The 24,284-nt window shown below is 56.0% G+C and overlaps 9 protein-coding genes across 10 annotated transcripts; 3 read left to right on the top strand and 6 right to left on the bottom strand.

Moving 5' to 3' along the window:
• Positions 1 to 101: 101 nt before the first annotated feature.
• IUM83_00848 (Threonylcarbamoyl-AMP synthase) lies at positions 102 to 2,315 on the top strand (the record flags this gene model as incomplete). The annotated part of the gene is made up of 3 exons (XM_067924653.1): positions 102 to 162; positions 228 to 1,005; positions 1,073 to 2,315. The coding sequence occupies 3 exons, from the start codon at positions 102 to 104 to the stop codon at positions 2,313 to 2,315; spliced, it is 2,082 nt and encodes a 693-aa protein (XP_067788999.1).
• An 86-nt stretch (positions 2,316 to 2,401) lies between these two features.
• Positions 2,402 to 4,068, bottom strand: IUM83_00847 (RCC1 domain protein; the record flags this gene model as incomplete). Its single annotated transcript, XM_067924652.1, has 6 exons — positions 2,402 to 2,532; positions 2,617 to 2,796; positions 2,874 to 3,023; positions 3,102 to 3,779; positions 3,890 to 3,922; positions 4,011 to 4,068. 6 exons carry the CDS (start codon positions 4,066 to 4,068, stop codon positions 2,402 to 2,404), a joined length of 1,230 nt encoding a protein of 409 aa, XP_067788707.1.
• A 360-nt stretch (positions 4,069 to 4,428) lies between these two features.
• Positions 4,429 to 5,233, bottom strand: IUM83_00846 (ubiquitin-protein ligase e3; the record flags this gene model as incomplete). Its single annotated transcript, XM_067924651.1, has 2 exons — positions 4,429 to 4,911; positions 5,018 to 5,233. 2 exons carry the CDS (start codon positions 5,231 to 5,233, stop codon positions 4,429 to 4,431), a joined length of 699 nt encoding a protein of 232 aa, XP_067788706.1.
• Positions 5,234 to 5,435: 202 nt separating this feature from the next.
• IUM83_00845 (putative protein tyrosine phosphatase) lies at positions 5,436 to 6,375 on the top strand (the record flags this gene model as incomplete). Of its 2 annotated transcripts, XM_067924649.1 has the most annotated exons (3): positions 5,436 to 5,842; positions 5,923 to 6,285; positions 6,369 to 6,375. In XM_067924649.1, the coding sequence occupies 3 exons, from the start codon at positions 5,436 to 5,438 to the stop codon at positions 6,373 to 6,375; spliced, it is 777 nt and encodes a 258-aa protein (XP_067788709.1). The 2 variants fall into 2 exon arrangements, with proteins under 2 accessions (XP_067788709.1, XP_067788710.1); XM_067924650.1 differs by lacking the exon at positions 6,369 to 6,375 and having other exon boundaries at positions 5,923 to 6,319.
• Positions 6,376 to 6,662: 287 nt separating this feature from the next.
• Positions 6,663 to 8,920, top strand: IUM83_00844 (DNA polymerase kappa; the record flags this gene model as incomplete). The annotated part of the gene is made up of 4 exons (XM_067924648.1): positions 6,663 to 7,151; positions 7,254 to 7,439; positions 7,511 to 7,542; positions 8,551 to 8,920. 4 exons carry the CDS (start codon positions 6,663 to 6,665, stop codon positions 8,918 to 8,920), a joined length of 1,077 nt encoding a protein of 358 aa, XP_067788708.1.
• Positions 8,921 to 9,240: 320 nt separating this feature from the next.
• IUM83_00843 (Elongation factor 3) lies at positions 9,241 to 12,357 on the bottom strand (the record flags this gene model as incomplete). Its single annotated transcript, XM_067924647.1, has 1 exon — positions 9,241 to 12,357. The coding sequence occupies one exon, from the start codon at positions 12,355 to 12,357 to the stop codon at positions 9,241 to 9,243; it is 3,117 nt and encodes a 1,038-aa protein (XP_067788711.1).
• Positions 12,358 to 15,082: 2,725 nt separating this feature from the next.
• Positions 15,083 to 16,612, bottom strand: IUM83_00842 (putative serine/threonine-protein phosphatase 2A regulatory subunit B'; the record flags this gene model as incomplete). Its single annotated transcript, XM_067924646.1, has 6 exons — positions 15,083 to 15,153; positions 15,223 to 15,750; positions 15,855 to 16,002; positions 16,097 to 16,222; positions 16,305 to 16,391; positions 16,523 to 16,612. The coding sequence occupies 6 exons, from the start codon at positions 16,610 to 16,612 to the stop codon at positions 15,083 to 15,085; spliced, it is 1,050 nt and encodes a 349-aa protein (XP_067789294.1).
• Positions 16,613 to 17,068: 456 nt separating this feature from the next.
• Positions 17,069 to 20,800, bottom strand: IUM83_00841 (putative strumpellin; the record flags this gene model as incomplete). Its single annotated transcript, XM_067924645.1, has 4 exons — positions 17,069 to 20,242; positions 20,322 to 20,408; positions 20,493 to 20,613; positions 20,691 to 20,800. 4 exons carry the CDS (start codon positions 20,798 to 20,800, stop codon positions 17,069 to 17,071), a joined length of 3,492 nt encoding a protein of 1,163 aa, XP_067788680.1.
• Positions 20,801 to 21,113: 313 nt separating this feature from the next.
• Positions 21,114 to 24,131, bottom strand: IUM83_00840 (TKL protein kinase; the record flags this gene model as incomplete). The annotated part of the gene is made up of 2 exons (XM_067924644.1): positions 21,114 to 22,826; positions 22,947 to 24,131. The coding sequence occupies 2 exons, from the start codon at positions 24,129 to 24,131 to the stop codon at positions 21,114 to 21,116; spliced, it is 2,898 nt and encodes a 965-aa protein (XP_067788712.1).
• Positions 24,132 to 24,284: the final 153 nt, after the last annotated feature.

The raw sequence follows: 24,284 nt of genomic DNA, 5'->3' as shown, positions 1-24,284 counted from the left end.
CCACCCGCTGCTGCAGACCACTACAGCTCACCCTACAGGCAGGCGCTTCTTCTCCGCGATTTCTACTTCGCTCCCCCGCTTCTCCGACGCTCGCACAATCCATGCCGACCGCGTTATTAACCATGGAAGACAGCCATCATTTCGCCCCAGAATTCAGTCACGGTGGGTTTTATCGCTGTTTTACCGCTAATTCCATGTGATTACGCGTCTAACAGTACTCGCTACAGACTCCTTCGACGCTGACAGCCTCTCGGGACTGCACACGGCGTGGCTGGACGACGAACAACTCAATAATCTGCCAATTATGGACGTGTTCGCGGACATCTCGACTCCTAAAGCAGGAGACAGCAGTACTGAGGCAGCAAATACAGCAGAGAAGACACAGGAACAGAGCTCAGCAAAAGAGCCAGAGATTAATGCTGCACTAGGAGATCATGACGCGCAGCTGCTGGACGCAGCGCTGGATTTCTCCTTTGACACGGAGCTGTCGCCCATTCTGGAGCCTTTTGCGGACACCACGGTGACTATGAGCCCCCTTAGGATGCAGCGGAGACTCTCAAAGAGCCCGAGGACACGCAGGACGTCGAGCTCTCCAATGAGGAGAGCGCCTACTGTGACGACGCCCCGACAGGTCAGCAGGACGGTTGAGCAGGAGACAGCACCGCTGGCTGTTGCAAAGCGGCCAAGGACGAGGAGTTCGTCATGGCAGGAACAGGAGCAAAACACATTCTTTGCCATGTTCAAAGTCAAGTGGCCGCCTACACCTGAGGGCGAACAGACGCCTCCGTTCAGCTCGCTCCTCCTGGAGCGCTTCGACGCTATCAGCACCAAGGTCAGGACCAAGAGTGTGATGGAAGTGCGACAGTTCTACGCTTCTGTGATGCAGAATATTGCTGAGATGCTCGATGTCGTGGACAATGACATTGATTTGAACAACCCGGACGAAGTGCGGATCGCTGTGTGGTGCTGGCGCAAACTGGTGGCTGACACAAAGCACGAGGAAGAGTAAGGACACTTTGCCTGGGGCGTCGATATTTACTCGGTTCTAACGTAATACGTTGTTGTATTTTAGTTTCGAAGTCCTGGAATCAGATCCCGCATCAGTTAAGCCTCGTTTGGCTAACGTTCTCCTGCAGTCGATTATTCGAAGCCGCCGTCAAATGCTTAAGGCCAAGTCGGACAGCGCGGCTGCCAACAACGACAAGTCGGCAGTTCCTGGTATTACGTCTATATCAGCTTGGGTGTCACGGTCGAACCTGAGTTCATTTTTCGCAAAAGGAAGTGTTCCTGCACCTGAGAACCCGACAGTGCGGATCCACCACCCAATGGTGAGAAAGAAACACCCAGTTGCCCAGTCAGCCATGATGCCTCCTTCTAGTTTCCCTCCGGTTTCTGATAATGTCACAAAGGCGTTGTCGAGGCCAACTGTACAACATCGGAATGTTGAATCCCCAGGGAGAGCACTAAAGCGTATGCGCAGTGTGTCCACCGACCGTTCTCCAGCTCCCGGATCAGCAAAGAAGACCCGCCATGCGGAAATGGATGATCTTACTTTCACCAGCCCGCCTCCCAGCGATAAGCGCTCCCGATCGCGCACGCGAAATGGTGTTGCGTTCCACACGCCTCAGCAATCTCGAAAGAAGATTTATATCAAGATGCGAATGGTTCCGCGCGACAAGGAGACCAAGGCGAACGTGGTGCGTTGCGGCTGCAGACCGAAGGTGGAGCTGAAGCTGTCGTCGACCAAGAAGATCTCGGAGATTACGGATCACATGAGCAAGAAGTGGGCTAAAGTGCGCCCGTTGCTGCCAAAGGGGGCCGTGTTGTGCTTCTTCCAAAAGAACGGGACTAACAAATGGTCCAAAGAGGACTCGAACGTGACCTGCTTCGACATTTGGAAGCACTGCGGCAAGCAGACTAATGGGGAAAATGTGGTCGAAGTATCTTATCTATGGAGAGTGCCGGAGGAATCCGATGTCCCTGCCGCTGACGAAAATGTCCAAGTGCAGGATATGATGCCGCTGGTGGCGCCGTCCGGACTATTCGAGCAGGAGGTGGCTGCTCAAGTGCTGAGCAGTGGGGATGAAAGCGAAACAGCGCAACTTTCTCCGGCCTGTGGCCTGCAGGAGTTTGGCGAAAAAGTTGCTTTTGATCGGAGCATCACTGCAGAGGCGAAGGAGGAAGTTGCCGCGCTGGAAGCGTTGATCAGTAACAGTGGTGATGAAGACCTTGGCGAGGAGTACAGTCCGTCTACGGGCAGCCTGCGCCGGCGCATTCAGCCAGTGCTAGTATCTAAGGAAGAGTTCGATATCTAAGAGTAAGCAACCCTTGTAACAATTCTCCATTGTATCGGAGGAAGCAAATTGCAACCGCATTCGTATTATCTAGCAGAAACACGCGTCTAATGTTTAGGCTGTGCCAGGAGGAGGCGGTAGTGAAAACCGCTCTCTAAGGACTCCACCTTCATGTTCTCGAGTTCCTTCACCTGGTGGATTCCAGCCTCGAAATTCCATTCGTACGCTCGGCCGTCGGCTGCAGGAGGTTGGACGGCATCGCAAACATCAGCAACAGCAACGATCACCAACAAAGCAACCCAGTATATGATAGTTGGCGTACCAGTGACAAAAGAGGACTTATCCACACCCTTGCCGATCTTCACGATGTCCTTAGCGCGTACAACTTGTTCGTTTGTGATCTGTAGAGGGGTCGTGTGCATCTGAGATCCGACGTGGGCAAAATCGTTTTTCTCTTGGCGACCGGATGGTGTGCGGCCCGCCAGCCAGATCTTGTCATCAGCTTTATTAGAGAAGCAAACAAAGAAGTGTCAGGCAAATACTCCTCAACTGCACCAAGCAAGAAGAGCAATAGCTCACCAGTAATGAAGGTAGTGTGGAACTGGCTGCACTTGAAGAGTTTTACAGCATCGCTAGTCCGCACCAGCCGTGGGGTGATCTGGTCACCGTTACTTTCCGCTTTTCCCTTCGGGTTCAGCAGTTTTCCCCACAGATACAGCTCGCCGTCCTCTATAAAACATCAACACACAACATCATCAGTGCTGCAGCAACAACACGCCACAGTCCCTATGTGAAGCATAAGCGTACCTGACACCGCGCACGAGTGGTTGAATCCTGCTCCCACGTGAGCGATCTTCTTGCCCTTCAGAGCAATGAGCTCCTGCGGCGCATCGGCATTGCCCGTACCGAAGCCAAGCTGTCCGCGCTCGCCCTTGCCCCACGTGAACACGGTGCCATTCTTCGTCACGGCAAGTCCGTGCTGGTAGCCCGCAGCAATGTCCACGATCTCATCACCGTCGATATCCACGTGAGTAGGCGGCTGCACACTGACACTCTCCTCGCCCACGCCGCACTGGCCGTAGCTATTGGCGCCCAACGTGAACAGCTTACCGCTCTCTGTCAGCAGGAACGTCAACGCCGTGGAGCACACGATCTTCTTCACCCGATCGCCCTCGGGCAGCTCCAGCAGCGCCGGCTCCAGCGTGTCCACTCCGCGCGCACGCGTGAAACTGTTCATCCACCACACGAGCTTGGGCAGCACGCGCTGCATGTTGGTGGACCGGATGACGTCGCGGAACGAGTGCGTGCGTCCGTAGATGTAGGCGTCCCCATCATCGGTGATGAAGCCAGCATGAGCCCAGCCGACGGAGATCTCCTTCACGGCCAGACCCGTGGTCGTCGGCAGCGGCGTGGGGGCGAGCACATTCTCGTAGCTGCCCGTGCCCAGTGCCCCCAAGAAACCGTCGCCGTACGACAGCAAGACAGCTGCAGCACAAAGATGAATTATTTTTAACAAGACACAAAAGTGCATGAAGGGATTTAGCACGTATAGGAATTAAAGGGAAGCAAGTTACGCGAGCTTGGTTAAAACGTACGGCCAGGAGCGGATTGCGTCGACAACGCCGCAGCTGAGGAGAATGCAAGCAAAGTAGTAGCGGAGAATTAGCAGTAGGAAAATAACAATTGCAGCCTTGCTGCAGACAGATAGAGGCGTACTGCGAGCTGCGACGAGAGCCGAGCGGCGGCCGAGCGCAAGGGAGCGCAGCGACATCATGGTGCACTTTTGACGTCCACACGCCGAAATGACCGGTATGTACAAAACGGGTTGTTATTGGCAGAAAAAGTGCTTTATTGACCAATCAATACTATCCAGCGCATCAGAGCATAGTTGAAGGCAAGTTGTTGCATGGCGATCCGGCGATGAATCTCACGCAAGGATACAGAGAAAACTTACAGCGAGTTTGGGCTTGTTCTTGGCCTGGCAATACGATGACTGTTCACGAGGCGACCGATCCGACACACACGACGAGAGTTACGGATCACATGGTTGGTTGTTTCTGCTTTTTCGGAGCTTTGACAGGCAGGAAGCAGGACAGGGTCGATACCACGACTAGTTCGACTGCATGTACATCGCTCACTCCAGACCTTGGTTGCAGAGCGGGCAGGACGGCGCTCGCTGCGAGTTGACCGAGGTGAAGGCCCACTTGTCCAGACACTCGAGGTGGAACTCGTGCTTGCACTTGCGCAGCAGACGTAGCACGTCGCCCGTCTGGTACTCCTCGCAGCAGATGCAGCACGTGTCGTTATTGGATGGTCCTCCCCGGTACTTGACCAGAAGGTCCACAAGCTCCTGGCGCTCCACGCAGCCGGCAAAGTCCACGTCGCGGCGCTCGAGGCGCTGCTTGAGCTCAGCGATGCTGGCGTCCTTGAGCTCCTCCGGCGTCCGGAAGTCCTCGGTCGGCATGACCTGGATCGTGCGCAGCGTGCGGTTGAACGTCTCGGAGCGCGCGTCCTCCTGCGCCTGGCGGTTCTGGTTGTTGGTCTCGCGCTGCGCCGCCGCCGCCGACACCTGCGTGTAGGCCTCTCGGAAGAAGGCCACCCAGCCCATCTCCGGGTGCTGCGTGCGGCCACCGCACCAATAATAACATTGACAACACCGGTGCCAGTCAGTCAAAGCAGTCACGATGTATGCATTGCAGTAGAGGATGTGTGAGGCGCCTCACCCGTCCGCGGAGCTGGTAGAGCACGCGGCAGAAGCGCGCCGCCTTCCAGAAGGTCATGAGCGAGAGTCCGAGCAGGAACAGGATGGCCACGTTGAGCGCCAGCGACGCGCCCTCGTTGTCCGCGGCGTTGCTCTGCAGCAGCGGCATCACCACCTGCACGAACAGCAGCAGCGCCACCATCCACGGGTTGTCCGTCGCGTTGATCATCACGAACATGGCTGGCTGTCTTCCCCCCTAGTTGACTAGGCTGACGCACGGTGTACTCGACTTTCGATGCAACTTGGCAAATGAGCTCTTGCCTTTGTAACGTGCCGCACCGTCTTTGCCCACGTGATCCCGCATCATGTACCCGGAGCTTGGTACACGCTGCCTAATACTGTAGCTCTCTCTGTCGTTCCGGTACTGTAGCAAGCGCAGCATGAACGCGACGGCGCCTGCGCTGATCCCGCCCTTCCGCTTCAGCACGGTGCAGCAGGGGCTGTACCGCGGCGGGTACCCGACGCTCAAGAACTTCCGCTTCCTGCGGCGCCTGGGGCTCAAGACCGTGGTGTCGGTGATCCCGGAGCCGCCCACGAGCGACCTGGCGGGCTTCTGCGCCAACGAGAATGTCACGCTCCACCACTTCTACGCCGAGAAATTCACGTCCGACAACGTGACGGTGTCACCCGCCACGGCCGCGCAGATCATTGAGATCCTGGTGCAGCAGAAGAACCTGCCGCTGTACATCCACTGCCTCGATGGGGCCAACGTCACGGGCATCGTCGTCATGATCCTCCGCAAGCTCCAGAACTGGACCAAGCTGGCGACGGTCTCGGAGTTCTGCAGGTCAGGAGAAGCACAAGTGCAATTGCAATAGTGTGCTAGCAATTGTCGGTCAAATGTTTAACAAGCTGTTCATTGTGTAGGTTCACGCGGGACCACGGCATCGAGAAGGACGAGTCCGAGTACCTGGCGGCCTTTTCGGAGGAGATTGTGGTAACCGCCGACGCCCCGCAGTGGCTGTGGAACGGTGTGCGAGTCACCAAACACCCGACGATGATCGTGCATCAACCGGACCTAGAGCTCGCAACTGCCAACACGCTGGATGCCGCCGGGAACCCGAACAGCGGCACGCCGAACCTAAAGTGGGAGACGGAGGTCGAAAAGACCGAAGCCATCCTGCGTCAGTTTGAGGAGGCAACTCGCAACCGCATTGGAGAAGCCGTCGAGGGCGGAGAGGAGGTGGAGACGATAATCGAGGAAGCACTGCAGGACCTGCCGCTCACTCGGTCGCTCGAAGCGTTGGATCTTGCCGGTGTTTGAGAGTTACTAAACTTATAAAAAACGATTGAAGATTTTTAGATCACGCAAGCGTGTAAACACTATTAAAAGCACGCCATCAGGTGGAGTCCATTGCCAGCAATAAACAAATCGGGTTTGGCGCCGGCTCGAGTTCGAGTTGCAGCGCGCGGCGCCAAACGGCTCTGCGTGCCACACAATACGTACACCAAGTTCAATTTCGCCCATCCCGCTGGTGCATTTTTGAAGAGCTACGCACTTGTCAACTAGCATGGCATCCGTCAAGCCCAACGAAAATGCACAGGTCGCACATGCAACAGCAGCAGTAACCACAGCGGCAGATGCAGAGGCGGCAGCGACCTCTGCCATGTTCGTGTTCACGGCGGACAAGGCTGGCATGAAGGGCGTGGACAAGCAGCACGTGCAGGAGGTGGTGCACAAGATGTCCAAGGACTCGTCCTTCTACCAGAAGTCGCTGCGCGACAACGAGAAGGTGGGGCAGCGAGTCGCTGCCATGCGCGAGAAGCTCGCGTGCTTGACAGGAGGCCAGCAACTGCGACTGCAGCAGGAGGCCGACGTCCAAGTCGCGCAGATGGAGGCGGCGCGGGACCTCTCGAGGACGATTGTGGTCGTGGACATGGATATGTTTTACGCCGCTGTGGAGATGCGGGATGACCCCAAGCTGCGCGATGTGCCGCTCGCTGTTGGTGGTATGAACATGATCAGCACGACTAACTATGCTGCCAGGCAATATGGCGTGCGGGCTGCCATGCCGGGTTTCATAGGCAAAGAGCTTTGTCCAGAGCTGCACTTCGTGCCGGTGAACATGGAAAAATACGCAGGTGTGGCTGCTCAGGTCCGTGCTGTGTTTGCTCAGTACGACCCAAACTTTGAGGCGTTCAGTCTGGATGAAGCGTGCTTGGATCTAACGGAATATGTGGCGAACAACTGGCAAAAGTATGCTTCAGTCGCTGGAGACGACATCGAGAGCAAAGGACACGACGACGAAATGCAGTGGGCTACAACGCCAGACGGACGCGCTGCTATAGCTGCGGTAGTTGTCCGTGAATTGCGGCAGAAAATCTTCGATTGCACCCAGCTGACAGCTAGTGCTGGAATCGCAGTGAACTCCATGCTTGCCAAGGTAATGCCAAATCACTTACTTTTCGCAATATCGTATTTCCAGCGGCTAACCTATCTGTTTTGATGCTGTAGATCTGTTCGGATATGAACAAACCCAATGGGCAGTATGTGCTACCATTCACGCGAGAGCACGTCATCACTTTTATTCGTGATCTACCTGTACGCAAGATTGGCGGCATTGGCAAAGTTACGGAAAAGATTCTCAATGAGGCACTGAACGTGCATACTGGCGGCGAGCTATTTAATCAGCGGGGCAAAATCTTCCATTTATTTACTGAGAAGACCGCAGTATGGCTGCTTCAGACTTCACTTGGTTTGAGAGAACGTCGCGAAAAACAAGAACGCAAGAGCTTTAGCCGGGAACGAACATTCCGAAGCTTGAGTGATCCCCAGCAGCTCGAAGCCAAGTGCTTAGAAATCTGCAAAATGCTCGCGAAGGACCTCGAGAAGGCAGACAAAGCTGCTAAGAACGTGACGTTTGTCTACAAGGATACCGATTTTGCTCGCTGCTCCCGATCGGTAACGCTTTCGTCTGCGGTTTTCACTGCTGATGACCTATACTCCAACGCTGTTGAGCTACTACGCCGCGAGTTACCGCTCACACTTCGCCTTATGGGCGTCCGCGCGGCGACATTGGTTCCTCGACCAAACAGCTCGAACATTTCTGGAAGAACGACTAATCCATCGCAGCCCGATTGCACTAAAATGCGGCAAGTAGCCATCAAGAAGTTTGCCGAGACGGTCACTGATCCAACCACTGCACTCTTTTCGAATAACGTACTGAGGTCGGCAACAGGTGTCGAACAATACTATCAGCGGGACCTCAAGACCGAAGCTGCAATGGGAGAATACTTTGCTGCTCTAATGCACGCCACTGCTAACAAGGACGACTGTTTTCCGTGCCCAGTGTGCCAGCAAACTCTTGCGGTTAATGCCGAAACCCGAAACGATTCTCACCTCGACGACTGCATCATCGGGAATAAATTGTTGCGCAAGAGGCCGAAGAAGAGCAGTACCGCGCACGCGTTCACCCCCAGCTCGAACCCAATGAGTGCTCCAGAAGTAGAACACAAGCCGTGCCCAATATGTGGCAAATTGTTGAATGTGCGAAGCAATATGGAAGTGAACGCTCATATGGACGCGTGTGTCGTGAGTAAGAAGCCGATGTCATCGTCGTCGCCGTTGCGGCACCCAACGCGCAAGAAGTCGAAGCAGAGCGGTATCACGCAGGTGTTCACAACCGTTCAGGAGTCTGACAAGGTGGACGAGGACACGAAGCCATGCCCAATCTGTGGGAAGCTTCTGAACGCGCGGAGTAATATGGAGGTTAACGCGCACATGGACGCCTGTGTCAGTAGAGATCGCTCTCCCTCCTCACGGAAAGTATCGGGCAAAAAGAGAGGCCCGAACGAAATATCAACGGCACGCAGAAAACCTGAGAACAGCATCGATGTGTTCTTTCGTAAAAACTACAACGACTAAGTTCTCGTGCAATAGATGTAAACTTTTTTGTTTCTTTCGGAAGACGAGTTTAACGACAGTGGACAACGTAGTGTCACTAAGGCCTAACGCTTATGTGAACCAAAGCTAGTCGAAACTTGCGGTGATCGCTAAGCTAGATGAATGAATCGAATGAAGAAAAATATCGAGAAGTTGGTCTGCAAAATGGCTTCTTTCTATGCAGTTGGAATCCGCGGTCTACTCGCCTCCCAAGTCACTCTACCTACCACATCTAATGTTTTCTATAGCAAATTAAGGTATCAATCGTAAGAGATGGATCGTGGGCGCGAAGTCGAAGCCACTTATTCCTCGTCGGAGTCGCTGTAGTACTCGCCGCGAGCCTCGGCCTCCTTGCGGGCTTTTTCCTTGGCCTTCTTCTCCTTGCGGGTGAGCTTGCGCTTGATTTTCTTCTTGGTGACGTTACCGAAAGCATCGATGACCTCCTCCTCGTCCTTCTGCTCGATCTTGGTCTTGTCCTCCGCCTGCTGGCCCTCAATCGAGAGGAAACCGGCCTCAACGTTCCATGTCTCCTGGGTCAGGGCCGACGAGAACTCGTGGTGGTGGGTAATCATGAGCACACCACCGTTGAACTCCTTGATGGCCGAAGCAAGGGCACCAAGCGAGTCGCGGTCAAGGTAGTTCGTCGGCTCGTCAAGCACCAGGATGTGCGGGTTCAGCCACATAGCAGCAGCCAGCACGACCTTCACCTTCTGACCACCAGACAGACCACGCATGCGCGAGTGGGTACCGAACTCGGCGCCCAGGCCGAAGCAGTCCAGGTGCTTCTGCACGGCGATGGCCGTAGGCGGGCGGGCCTGCAGGTTGGCGCGTGCGGCTTCGCGGTCATCGGCGATCTGCAGAAGCTTGTCCCAGCCCCACTTCTCACACTTCTCACGCGGCACCCAGGCGTTCTCGTCGACGGGGCACTTCTCCCACTTGAGCTCGTACTCGAAGCTCTTCTTGAATTTGCGGCGGGACACAATCTCCTCCAGGACGCGCTTCTCGCCCTCCCAGTTCACCGGCTTCTTGTAGTGCAGCTTCTCCTCAGGGGTCAGCTTACGGGTCTCCTTGGCCAGAAGCTCCTTGTCCTCACCGGACTGGAAGCGCCACTGGATGTACTGGTTGGCCGTCTCGTCAAGGTGAGACTCAATGTGGTGGAAAGCGTGCTGAGCCACGTAGGCGAAACGCATGGCAGGGTGCTTCCACACCTGGCCGCTCGTCGGCTCCACCTCACCCGTCAGCATCTTGATCAGCGTCGACTTACCGGCACCGTTGGGGCCAAGCACGGCGATACGGCTCGACAGAGCGCACGTCACCGAAATGTTGTTGATCGACGGCTTCGGGGCACCCGGGTACTTGTACGAGCAGTTGGTCAGACGAATGATGGGCTTACCCTTGTTCTTGATATCAGCCAGGAAACCAGGCTCCGGGAACGTGAACTTCACGTTCTCCGACTCCAGCTCGTAGTAGGCCTTGGCCTCGGGCTTCTGCTCCACGAATTTGGAAAGGTTACCCTTGTAGATCTTCAGCTTGCGGGTCTCATAGTGGATAATGTTGGTACACACGTTGTCGAGGAAGCCAGAGTCGTGAGACACCATGATGGAGGTGACCGTCGGCACGCTGGTCAGGTAGTTCTCAAGCCAGGCGACGTTCTTGACATCCAAGTGGTTCGTCGGCTCATCAAGAAGCAGAATGTCAGCCTTCAGCAGCATGGCACGCGACAGCTCGAGTTTCATCTTCCAACCACCCGACAGGGAGCCCACGGCCTGAGCCTGCATCTCGGGGGTGAAGCCGACGTCGCCAAGGGCGTTCTCGACCTCCTTGCGGGGAGTGTCCTTCAGGTCGTCATCGATCAGGATGAAGTCGACCACCGACAGCTCAGCCTCCGAAGCCTGCAGGTTGTGCTCGACGAACACAGTCTTCAGCTCGTCCTTGCTGGGGAAGCCCTCGAGCTGGCCGTTGGCAATGGCGCGCATGAGCGTCGACTTACCACAACCGTTGGGGCCGCACAGACCGTAACGGTGGCCACGCTTGAGGCGAAGACGGGCGTTGTTCAGCAGAATCATACCACCGTAGGCAAGCGAGAACTCGCAGTTGCACAGGTCGGGGATGCCCTCATCACAGTCAACGTCCTCGATGAAGATCGACTTGTTCTCCTTGAAACAGCGGTCGCGGATCTCCTTGCACAGAGGCTTCAGGTCGCCGCCCTTGACGAACGACTTGAAGTAAGTGCTGATCTGCTTCTCGAAGGTAGCTTCGCTGAAGTTGCGGGACACCACCAGGAAGTAGCAGATGCCCGTCACGTAGTCGACCGAGAAGCTGTCGATGTTGGCCTTGACGGCGGCCGGGCTGGCGGCGATCGACTCGACAACGACCTTGTGGATGTTCTCGTAGTCGACCTTAAGTTCGTCCTCAGACACCTCCATGGAACCACCGGCCACGAACAGGGTCTCGTGGGCGCGGGTGGCTACGTCACGGCACTCCGGGTCGGCCTGGGTCTCAATGACCTTCTTCAGGCCGGGCAGCAGCTTGGGGATGAAGAGCTGGGCCTCAGCGGGGTCGTCCATCAGCTTGCACATGTTGTCAATGATGACGGCGGCCTGACGCTTCACGGCGGTCTTGCCCTCAGCCAGAGCACGCTTCAGCAGCGGCTCCATGATGGCAAGGGCGGGGGCCTCCACAGTCTTGACGAACGTGGTCGATGCCAGCTTGTGCGTGCACTCAGGCACCTCCGTGGGGTTGGCCAGGCAGCTCACCAGGGCGGGGATGAAGGGCTCGATATCCATGTTGCCCACGACGTTGCAGACCTTGGTCATAGTGTCCTTGGCGGCGACCTTCACCTCCTTGCGGGTGTCCCACATGCAGTCCGTGACCTGCGGGATGATGTCGGGCAGGCAGCGGCCCACCTGGTACGGGGCCACCTTGGAGAGCTCGGCCACGAGGTCGAGCGCGCCCTTCTTGGTCTGCCACTTCTTGGAGCGGTCCAGGCCGGCGAACAGGATCGGCAGGATGCGGATGGTCGAGTTCTTGTTGGCCGAGCTGATGATGGTCAGGGCAGCCTCCTGCGCCACGGGGCGCACCGCCGGCTTCTTGTCCGCCAGCAGGTCCAGGAACACGGCGAGCAGAGGCACGAGGTAGGCCTCCACGCGCTCGGCGTGCTTCTGCATGAGGTCGTCCACGACGTAGGCGGCCACGACCTTGGCATCCGCGTCGCTGCCCTCGAGGGCGTTGCGGAGCTCCTGGGAGACGACGCCCAGGTTCAGGTTGGCGTCGCCGGCCACGAGCTCCGAGACCTTCTCCGCCGCGACCTTCTGCTGGTCGGCCGAGCTCTTGAGGGCCTCCTTCAGGGCCTCCGTGAAGTGCTTGCTCTGGTCGATGGCGAGCTTGGTGATGCCGTCGGTGGGAGCGTACGGAGCCATGGTACCGAGAGAACTGTTCTTCCTTGGGGCAGTTGGCGTGGGGTACTAGAGGCGCTCGCTGGGCTTGGGCTCGGCGGAGTGAATTCCAAAATGATCGACCGCAGCGCCGCCGCCGCCCGCACAAAGCCGAACGAGCGCCCCATGTGGCGCTCTCCGCCAGTGAAACCCCCGCGAACTGCTGCTGGCCAGTCACGGACGAGGGCGCCTGGGAAAGGGCGCGAGGGTTGTGTTTAACAGCGCGCCCGGCTATGCAATCCTGCATCAGTAGCCAGCGCGAGTTTCGCAGGCCCCGCGTCTTTGCAAAGCGCCGTCGCTCGCATCTCGCGCGGTCCAGCGATTCGCAAGGCGCAGCCGCCTGCGCTCTAGCTGCTGCTGCGAGGTCCAGCGGCATCCACCGGGGCGAGGCAGGCGGGCGCGGGGGTGGCGCCAGCCCGGCCTGTCGCTCTCGGTGCGAAGGAGGCCAACGGACTTGATGCCTATCAACGGCTACATACATAGGTACCCGCCCCGAAACGGCCGCGCGATAAAATTTCTGCATTTAACAGCCATACATTTCCCAAGTCAGCGGCCGTTACGGACCCGAGCCGACGACGCGATCGCTCGCCTCTGATTGGTCTGCTGGCCCCTGTAAAACAGGTGTTTCCCCGTTGGATATTTCACACCCGTCGAAGCCGAGCGCAGCGCATCAATCACATCTGACAGGGGACCTCATTCGTACAGGTCGTTGACAGCAGTCTATCCTTGGGGACCGATAAGACAGGGGCAGCAACCTCACAGCGCGGTTGAAGCCAGCAGCCAGGTCTTATCTCGTCGTTGCAGCGGCAGGTCCCACAGTGCGCTGTTTTCCGCCGGGCGGTTCTTGACACTGCAAGGACCGTGTCTTTGCCCGTGAAGTCAGCGCCATCGTTCATTGTCGCGGCGGCCGTTTCGCTCGGTGGCGCCGGAATACAGGTCTCTTACGGCATCCGCGTCATGCAAAGTGACGCAAGATGATTTACTTAGCCTTTCCAGGGGCAAGAAACTGGCTGCAAGCACAGTCGCGAACCAGAACGCTGGGCTGTTTCGCCGTGCCGAACTTGAGCGTTTGCTGGGCAGACGGCTGACCCCTTTCAAATCCGTTTGGTGGTGAGGAATACTAGATGCGACGGGCTATGCATTCTCCGCAGTAAGAGGCCCGGTTCTGGCCAAACGTCTCAGGCATATCGCGGCGTCATCCTTTTCTGACTCTTCAGGATTCCAGCGGTACGTGGCCACAACGGTTGGCGGATGCAGGCCTGGCTCGGAAGCGGCGCGATGCAGGCCTGCCGGCTGAGCCTTCCCTCCCGCTGCCGTTGGGTTCGTCGTTCACGTCTTGCATTCGCGCTGCTGGCGCCTCGGCGCTGGGAGTGGCTGCCGCGACAGCAAAGGCACTGCGCACGCCACGCTCGAGCAGCTACGTATCCAGCCGTCTGGAATGTTAAACCACAGTCGAGAGTACGTACGAATGTAGGAATAGTGTGTGGCGCTGCGTACACGTGGCATTTGCATTCGTATTGGCATCGGGGCACGTAGTTCGTAGCAGTAGAGCTCCCGGAGCAAGTGGGCAAAACCTAGTAGCAGCATGCGAATGGTTCACGTGTGGGTGCGCGATTAGCGCTTCCGCTTCCCGGTGATCGCGTATGAAACGGAGCCGCCGCAGCGCGGATCGCTCTCGGGGTGAGATATCGCATGAATGCAGCACGGCGAGCGGCGACGACCGGCCATGCAGCAACCCTCCTGCTACTGCGTGATCAGCAAATGTCGAGTTTGCGGTGCCGGTGCTGTGTTGTTCCGCCCGGTGTCACGGTTGAACGGCTTCTTGGTCAGCCAGTGTGGTCGCCGCAAACGAAACTCGCTGCATCACCCTCTTTCTTGTCCTGCCTCGCATCGCATGGCTGCTGTTCGTAACGTCTCCGCCGCAGCTCACGTGGCTGTCCTCTGCTGATTAAATCGCCGAGGCCCGCTCCTCCGTAATCTGCGCTCGTCACGACTGGCCGGCGAACTGGTCTCCACAAAGAATTTCGCTGGTTGTTTTCTGGTGCCGCTGTTCGTTGCTCGCTCGTGCGCTCGGCAATCCGTTTCCCCATGTCGCGTTCACGCGGCGAAATGGCTCCACTCATCGAGCGCCAGAGCCTCGACAGCGCGCAGACCTTCACTCCGCGCTTGCCGCAGCTCCTCCGGGCCGTTTCTTGTCCAGTCCGTCACGCTGTCGTCTGTTTCGCTGCCCCGCTCGACTGGAACGAGTCCCGCACAGCCCGATCTCGGTGGTGCAGCCCTTTTCCACTCCTCGCCCGACCAGTGACGCGCCCGAACACGTGGCCTCGATCAGAGGCAAGCGACGTGGCGTTAAACGCGCTGGTGAGCTGAGTCAGCAGTCGGCGAGCCTGCTAAACAGCATATTTCGTTGGTGTCGACCAGAGGGAGCTCTCGCGCAATCGGTCATCGGATTTGGAGACACGCCACCAGAGCGCAACCACTGCAGACAGAACGACAACATGCCAGCGCCGCACTGCACTGCACAGGCAAACGGCTCACACGTTATCTTGCTCGGCAAAACCGAGAAGCCACCCGAGCATCGAACACACAAAAAAGACATTTTTCCACGAGCACCGCATTTCACTTTTTTGATTGACAGTACCCACCCGTTTCGGAGCGTCGGCATGAGCTGCTTGCACGAATGCTTGCCACGCGACGCGGACAGGGGGGCTTACTCGTCCAGTTTCTTCTTGGTATGGCGCAGCGGTGACATTTCCGTATCCTTCGCGGCCGCCAGCGTTTCTACAGAAACCCACGGCGCCTTCGCCGACACACCCTCTAGATCAAAGTTAGGAGCACGAACGCCCGTACCTGGATGCGTGCTCACCGGGATGTACGTGGACCCATCATCGGCTTCGTGGCTTGGGGTCCATGTGCACGGAAACAGCGTTCCAAAGCGCAGATGCTGGATAACCGGCAATTTCTTCAGAACCTCGCCCTCATACAACTTGAGCATGCCGCCGTTGGTCTTCTCCCATGACGGCAGCGCACTAATGTCGTTCAGCATGGGTGACGTTTCTGCGAAGGGTGATCCCGCTTTCACCTCCTTGATAAACTTGATTGCATCCAGGTACAGGTACTCCTTGTGGTTGGCCAGCAGCACGTTGTCGTCGTGCACGCTGTCAGGGAGAATCTCGTGTTGCCCAATGAGCTGGGACGAACCGAAGTAAAACGGAAGGCAGTGGTAGTCATCCAGACCCCAGACTCCGTGAGAGCCCGCCGGCTCCAGCATGTATTGCTTCTGCAGGCGGCGCATCACCGCCAAATAGGTCGTGAACAACCGCAGCACTAGGGCTGGGAAGTCAGACTGCTTGAAAAAGCCCAGCTTGTGCAGGCAGCCTGTGTAGGTCAAAAGAAAGCAGCACCAACAACAACAAACAAGTGACACAAATAAGGTCAGCCTTGCCGCCCCTCTTCAGGAGACCCGTGTGTGCAATACTCACACATCCAAACGATGAAGCTGGTCTCATGGCCCGTGCCGTAGTCGATCCGGACACGGTTGCCGAACGAGTCGTCCAGGTACGCCGCCAGTTCAATGACCGCACCTCGCATCTCCTCCGGCAGCATGTTCTCCTGCATCCCAGGCGTTCGCTGCTCATCAACACACAAGACACGATGTCATGTCAGCTCCTTCAGCTCCTCCCTGCAGCCTGTCAACATGCCAAGTGGTCTCTCGTCTCCTCACCTCCACGACTCGGTCGTAGAACGTGCGGAAGGCCTTGTTGCCGAAGCGCATGGGCTGCTGGATGGGGGGAATCTCGTCGATCCATGAGTTGATCTCGTCCACCAGGTCCACAGCCTTCTGGACGTTCTGTAGACGCAGCACAACAACGACGACGACAAGAGTGAGTCGAGGCTCCTGGCTGTCACTCTAGCTGCTGCAACGATCGCACCGGGGAGACTTCGTACTCGCTGGAGATGCGCTTGCCCTTGACACTCTCGTTTAGGTGCTTCACGAACACCAGGATCATTTGCTGGGCCTGAGGAAGCGTAAAATAAAAATAAAAAAACATAAAACAAGATAAAAGATCAGATTTTACTCCACGCCTCAAGAACGCGGGCGATTCAAAACGGAGAGGCAGGGCGCGCAGGTGCGGGCACTGGCACGCACCGGAGAGCCCAGGAAGTGGCGCAGGTCGCGCTGCGCGAAGATGGCGCGCGAGGGCTCCTTAAAGCCGCCGCTGGTCCCCGATTCGCTCATGGCGGTGCGCGTGCTTTTGCTTCGTTTTCTGGCTCCCCGTGGAATTCTCGTTTTGTGTGGATACACCATAAACCGCGCTTTAGTGACATAATGGTGTGCAACTTCAACTTGGCGTTTTTTGAAGTTGCTGCACTGCTTTGACTCGCTTTGGAAACTGTAGATGCCTCCGCATGCAGGCTGTGAGATCGGTCTCATGTATGACTTGGCGGTGCAACCAGCAGTTAGGACTTCGTGGAGAGGTGGTTTCCCACTTTGGCCAACTTCGAGGACCATGGAGCGAAACAGTGAACAACTCGCATCCTGCAACAAAGCTGATGGGGTCTACTTGTATTGTGCATTAATTGGTGTGTTTATCGATCGCTTGTTTTGGCTCCGCTACCCGTGGCTTTGCCGTGACCAACCCTCACGGGTCCGTAAGGGTTGGTCTCCGATGAGAAATTGCTCGACGCAAGGAGATTAGAGCTGGATGGCATCAAAAACGTACGCCGGAACGTGGCCATCCAGGACGCTGCGCTTGATCTTAGCACAACGTGCAAACTCAAGCATGAAGATAAGGGTGTTGACCACGTCTACGGGTAGCTCCGTTGGCAACGAAGGCGACTTGCCCTTCTTGTCGGTCTTCTCAGCGAAGATGTCGTTGACCTTGGTACGCACGAACTGACCCATGTAGGCCAGGAACTTCTCCGTGTACGACGGGTGGAACTGCTTGAAGATGGTGAGGATACCAACGAGCAACGGTTCGCCGTCAATTGGGTTCTTACCCACACGGCTGAGAGCGCCAAAGTTGCGGTCGTATTGCAGCTTCGGCATGTAGGCCACCACGAAAAGCATGAACATCGCCGCTAGGCCCTCCAAAGGATCTGTGACTATCACGTAGATCTTCTGGAACGGGTCGTTGGCACCTGTGTTCTCCAGATACTTGTTCAGCTCCACCAGCACAGGGTTGCCGTCATTGCCCGGATACGGCTTGTTTTTCGGGTCACGGTAGTGCGCGCGAATGTCGTTCAGTAAAGAGATGTTTAGCGTGTCCAGGGTCGTGGCCAACAGATTCGCGTCAAGACGGCTAGAAAATGACAACTCGCTCGAAATCTGTCGCCGGATGAGCGCTGCCTGGCCAATAATGAGTACAGCCTTGAGCAGCTTGCTCATGATCTTCTCAACCTTTTTCAACGCAGCTTCGTACAGCTTCGTTGAGTGTTCGGGCAATTTCCATTCCGGCACAAGAGCTGCGGAGAGTTGGTCCAGCAACGGGAAGTAGGGGGTAACGGCTGATCCCCAAAACTTGACCAAATTGTTGAGTGTGTGCACAATACGGAACGAAAGCATACGATCTAAGCCTGCTAGACCCAACAGCCCGACACTTTTGTGTAGCACTGAAAAAGCTCCGATGCCACAGACTTCGTTGCCATCTTCAGAGAACCAACCAATGGACTGCGGGGAGTAGATAGTTGTGTGAGGATCGGTCATGATGAAAAGCGCATGCATAAGACGCCCCATAAAGTTAACGCTCATATCGCCAGATGGCGGCTGGAAGCGTGGAATCGGGATAGCGCGACTCTGGTACTGGGATGCGCGGTCATACACCTTTTTCTTCAAGTAGCGGTTGCACTCCTGCTCGACGTTGTAGTTGATAATGCGCGATAGCTCCTCATGCCACATGCGCAGACCGTAAATACCGATATAGTCCTGAATGTACTCGAAAGACAATCGGTAAGCATCCAGGTTGGACGCCAACTTCACAAAGATCTCGTTACACTCTTCTGATGTATTCTTCTCGAAAATCAGCACCTCGTGGAACGCGAGGGACACGCGGTAGACGAGCTCCTTCCGCAAGCCATCTTCCAGTACTTGTCGGGGATCCACCTCAATGATGCCAAGCAGAGTGCGCTTCATCGCCAGAATACCTTCGGTGTACTTGGAAACCTCGTTTGTCGCACGGGCAAGACGGTAGCGCTCGTTCAACTGAGCGTGGTTCTTCAGCAGAGTGTTCTCGAACTTCACCGGAATTGGTTTCATGTGGTCCGTCTGGAGCTTGATGATTCCTGCTAAGATGCGGAAGACACTCTGTGGGATCACTTCCATCACACGTCGCACGTAATCCACAAGCTCCGCCGAGTAATACTCAGCAACCGAGATCACATCTTCAGAGCCACACTGATGGATGCGTGTAAGCGGAACGTCCAGGATTGACGCAAACTTGAGGAACATAGCGCGCAGCAGAATGACAGATGATGGGTCGTTTTTCACGCGCTGGTGCAAGATCTTCATGAAGTCATTGATGATCTCCCAACCGTAGGATAGGTCCGACACATTTTCAATAATACCCATGACTTCGTCGCGAATGCGTACGGTACGCACCATCTCCGTGAGAAACTCACGTGATTCCTCCAGATATGCCTTCACTTGCAAATTCGTGTCAATTTGGTCAAACTGCTCAACATGGCCAAGTGCCTCGATCAAGCGCTTAATACGTCGTCCTGCCTTGACATGATCCACATAGTCCAGGCTGTTCACCTTCTCAGCTAAATCCTTGAACCATTTCATAAGATCCTCGTTGCGCTCGACACGCGTGAGTGGCTTTTCTCCTGAGAAATACTCGCTAAGCTCCTCCATGCGCTCGGAAGTTTCTTTCATACAGCGTTGCCACCTATCTTCCTTGCTGGCAAGAAGCGCCTCAAACATCTGCTTTAACTTCCATTCAAGCTGCGAAACCTTAAGCAGCAGAGTAATCAGCTTGTCCGGGTCGGTGCCCTTGTCGAAGATCTCGCGTTGCGCCGTAGAGTTCTCCATCATTGGGATCACCGGCTGAATGCGAGAGTGCATCATTGTCCATCGGATCGTCACGTTGGCGTTACGGATACAATTCAACAGTGGATCCAGGTTCTCCAGCACGTACATTTCTGTAAGCACACCTTCAGTGAGGAAGTAGTTCAGTTCATCAATGGAGCGCTGCGTCTGCTGTGCTTTCTTCTTGGTAATGTGCGCAATATTCGAGGGCTCCAGTGTGTTAGCGAGTGCCAAGCGTGCAGCCGGGTAGGCCGCCCATTCCAACGACAGGTCCGCCACAGCGCCCATATATGTGGTCAGAATGAAGTTGTCGTTAAAGTGGCGGTCAACGATTTCACGCATGCTCGCCTTCTCGTGAATGAGGATATCCGGGGCAAAGAACAGAATCACAAACAACATCGACGCCTGTGCTGCAAGTCGGGTAGAACGATGCGTACGGTGAGGGAAGCACGGTTCTTGCAGATACACGTCATCGGATTGCAATTTGCCGATCACCATACTCACAACCTCCTCGGGGGGTTGGAAGCGCTTGAAGTAACGCTCCGGGTACTGAGCCGGTTTCGGCTGACCAGGCAGGTATCCGGTCACACGGCACAGCTTGCAGACTTCATCAATATTTTCCAGCGCCGACTCGCCCTTGCTTCGGTAGAACGCGATGACCATCTTCTCGCGCGTGGGGCCTGGGATTTTGCGGTCCAGGAGCAGCAGGATCACTCCGTAGAGGTACAGCGCCTCGCACATGAGCTGCGCGCCGTCCGTATCCAGCAAAATGTTGGCCAGCGTATGCTGGATGAAGAACCCTTTCTCCAGGTTGTCCAGGAATTCCAAGTAGTCACTAATGTACTGCAACAGTAAAGGACAACAGCCACTCCCCCAGGTCAGATCGCTTCAAATTCCCCCCGTCAAGTATACCCCACCAGACCTTGTAGATGCCGTCGAAGAGCTGGTAGAACCGGTCCAAGATGTCCTCGTGGTTGTCCATGAACTCGTCGTCTACATCCAGCAGCTCCTGCAACGATAAAACCCCGTGCCATCAGCCCCCTGGCTTCAAAACCCAGCGCAACCTTCAATAAAACCCAGTTTTCGGACTCACCGTGTTACTGTTGACCATATTCTCAAAGTCCTCTGGGTTCTTCAGGTACGCGAAGTCGAAGAGGATGTTGAGGTACTTGAGCTGCTCCGGGTCCTCCACGTGCGAGGGCCCCATGAAGACGCTGCCGCATACACGCACGGAGGAGTGAGATTCGTAGATTCGTCGCCCCCTCGGTCTATTCTGTTCCATTGCACGCACCCAGGGATGTTGTTGGACAGACGCAGCAGCTCGGCGATGATGGCGCTGCCGCGACTCACCAGGCGCAGCAGCGTCTGGCCGCAGTCGTTCTCCTCCGCGAGGAACTCCATGGCCGCACGCAGATGCAGAGCAAGCCGGCCGGCCTTGAAGCGATTGTGCCGTAGGGGGGAGGATGTCGCACGTCAAACCGTACAGAGTTTCCGTTGATCAGGTAATACGATTGTAAAGGTTTACATGCACGGAGGTACAGGCGAAACGACGAGGAAGTGCAATTATGTTTACGATGTTATCGGTTTATGGAGTTAAGGAATGGATACTGTACTGCTGAGGAATACGCCCCCTTGTTGTAGGCTAAAGTGTCCGAATTATGCGTGAATTAGCGGTGAATTATCGCTAATTACGCGAGTTGAAGCAGGCTAATCTTTAAGTGAAGCGGAAGGTGTACAGCATGTCCACGACGGCGTCGAGGCTGACACGCTCGTTGGGATCGTAGCAGCACATGTGCTGGACCAGGCTCCACTGAAGATCGTTGAGCTTCTTGGAGCGGGGCGGTAAGAGTTTCCGCTTTGTCACGTGGAACTTCACCGCTGCCTCGGGCAAACCGGCCCACGGGAATGTTCCGCTGATCAGCTCAAGAATGCACATCCCGAACCCGTAGACGTCCGACATCACCGTGGGTTCGCTGCCCATAAGGTACTCGGGCGCCTTCCAGGGCACTGCGCCCGCGTTGGCGTGAGTGGTGTGTCGACCCATTCCAGAACGCTTCAAGACGCTCATGCCAAAGTCGCCGAGTTTGATGGTCTTGCCGTCTGTGCCGACCATGAAGTTGTTCCCCTTCAGATCGCAGTGGACGATTCCACGCTCGTGCAGATACTTCAGCCCGATCCCTGCAAGAAGCAGGCATCGCATGATATCTGCGGGATCGCCACCTTTCTCTTCGTAGTTGTAGCCCGGTCTAGCACATGCCAGCTCCTTCACATGAGAGTTCAGGGAGGTCGACTTGGCGGGCTCGCAGACGAAGAAGGGTGTCCCGACGTGGCAAGCTCCGTAGAGATGAACCACGTTCTGGTGGTTTAGCATAAACCAGTGGTCCGCCTCACGCCTAAACAACTCCATCGCGTCTCCGTCACCGCCGTTGCTCGTTGGCGGCGAACCTCCATTTAGTGGAGAGCCTGCCGAGACCTGCGACTTTAGAATCTTCACCACAACTTCCGTATCGAACCATTTGCCGTAATACACATCCCCAAAACCACCCTGAGCGATGTGCTTCCCCAGCACTACTTCGTAAGGAGGGATGAACCAGCTAGGAACCGCCTCACCACCACCTCCTACTGTATCCAAAACTGCGAGTGCCTGCGCCATTGCCGACAGAACCGAGTTGGGGTAGGAGCTTCTGCGTTTGTGTAGCTCAAACTGAAGCAGCATTTGCGCTTCTAGCCTCGTCTTGGGGTCACTCAGCTGCCGCTTCAACTCTTCCGCGTTTTGAAGGCACGTTTGAAAAGCACGGAGCTGCTCCCGACGAGCCTTGTTCCATCTGAGATGCCAATCATGGATATATTGAGTGTCGTCCGGAAAGTCAGCGACAATATCAATGGATTCGGACGAGCCTTCGTGGATGTCCGCAAGAGTTACGTGAGTAGGAGCTGACGCAGAGGTAGCACGTAGTTCAGCTAGAGTCAGAAGACGATCGATTTCATGATGGAAGATTGCGACATTCTGGGCTGCTGCGCGCGAAGCGCAGAAGCTAGCAACCATGCTGCTGCTGGACTGCTCTTTTCCGAGATCACGGCGAGTGAGTTGGTCGTAGAACATATCCAATACACTCACGAACCCTTCCATAACGGTGGTGGACTCCTTAATGTTATCACGCAACTGTAGCAGAACGCGTAGACCTGTTAGACGATCAATCACGTGTTGAAGCATCGTGTCGTTGGTCCCTGGTACTTCCTTGAACTTTTGCTCCAGGTGAGGCATTGCCTTCGCAACTTTCACGTTCATTTTTGGCACGATGAAGTCATCGATATTGTCTGGAGGGCTGTATTCAAATAGATCATCCTCAGGATTCAGATTCACACTCAAATCCACAGGGACTTTCATGTCGGAAGAAGAAACTGAAGCTCTGACAAACGCTTGCAGCTGATGCACAACATACCACATACTGACTCTCGTTTCAGGGGTCCTTGCACACATCCTCTCAACTAGGTCCCATTCCTGCTCACTTAGGAACTGTGGACATTCCTGTGGCAAGACGGGTACCTTTTCGCCACTGTACATCGATACCCATTGACGAGTATTGTAAATAGCCAACCCAAACGCAAAGATGTCGTTTGGCACACTCCACGTTGGTGCATGCGACTCGTGCTGATTTCCGTCGTCGTTTTCATCTGCAGCTGCAGCTGCAGCTGCCAAAGCCGCCGAGGTGAACATATTCGAGACGCCACGCTTTAATGAAGCTGACGACTGTCTTTTGACAGGGACCAGCCCCAGTCCACTGAGCACACCACTGGATGTGACGTGGTGACGAGCCAATAGTCTACTATCATCAAAGTCCTTGTACCCAAGCTCGCGTTCATGCAGGTACTGAAGTCCAAGGGCCCAACCGAGCAATGGCTCCCACGACTGTGCATTTGCGCGGTTTGAAACCAAAGGCTCCGCCGGCTCATGCACGACGAACGGTTCTTTGCCAATATGGCACGCGCCGAGCATCTTGGCAACGTGGGGGTGATTCAGATCCGCCCACACCGTTGCCTGGCGCAGACACGCTTCTTCCTCTTCCTCCCAGCTCGTAGGATCTCCCGACCCCGTCTGCAAGACCTCTCCAGTCAAGCACTTGCTCACTCGAACTGCATCCAGGTAGTAGATCCTGTTCTCACACAGCAGGTCGTTCGGGGACAAGAACCAGCTGGGTGGATCCCCCACTAGCACAATCCCCGAGTGGCGCGTCACCTCATGGTACACGTCCGACATGACGTCCAGTTCCTCGGGTGTGAGGATGTCGCGGTATGTCGTCACGTCATGCTTCAGTAGCGTCAGCAGCTCCATCTGCTGCGTCTCGTCGCCCATGGCCTCCAGCAAGCGCAGCTCGTCGCCGAGAATCTGCTGGAACAGGAGCACGCGCTCCTGGCGCTCAGAGTTGAGCTGCTCGCGCCACTGCTTGACCTCCTGCGTCTTCTCGAGCCCCATAACCTCCCTGTACGACTCAACCACGCGCCCGAAACGGAGCAGAATGCTCACGACCCGCCCGGTCGCCGCCAGCTTGAGCAGCACGCGCGTCTCCGACTCGTAGGCGCTCAGCTGGCCGCTGAGGTTCAAACCGCGGCGACACACGGGATTCTTGAGCACGAAGGCATTGCGCAGCGCCACCAAGTAGTCCCCGAGTCGGTCGCGCGTCTTGATGAGCTTCTGCGGGCAGTTTCTTCGGCTCCAGCGATTCGGCATCATCGAGGCTGCAGCTGGCCGGTGCTCGAGGGGGAATCGATCGGAAAATGAGCCTCGACAGGCGGGTACCAGCAACTCATTTGGATATCGTATGGGTACATTTGCTGAAAAGATCGAGTTGAAAAAAAGATCTGTGAGTGAAATTCAGGTTTACCA

Source organism: Phytophthora cinnamomi (genome assembly GCF_018691715.1).
Source record: "Phytophthora cinnamomi strain GKB4 chromosome Unknown Contig53, whole genome shotgun sequence".
In the NCBI taxonomy this organism is placed as follows: domain Eukaryota; phylum Oomycota; class Peronosporomycetes; order Peronosporales; family Peronosporaceae; genus Phytophthora; species Phytophthora cinnamomi.
The sequence above is the reverse complement of the archived record's forward strand: the minus strand, read 5'-3'. Positions and strand labels throughout refer to the sequence as shown.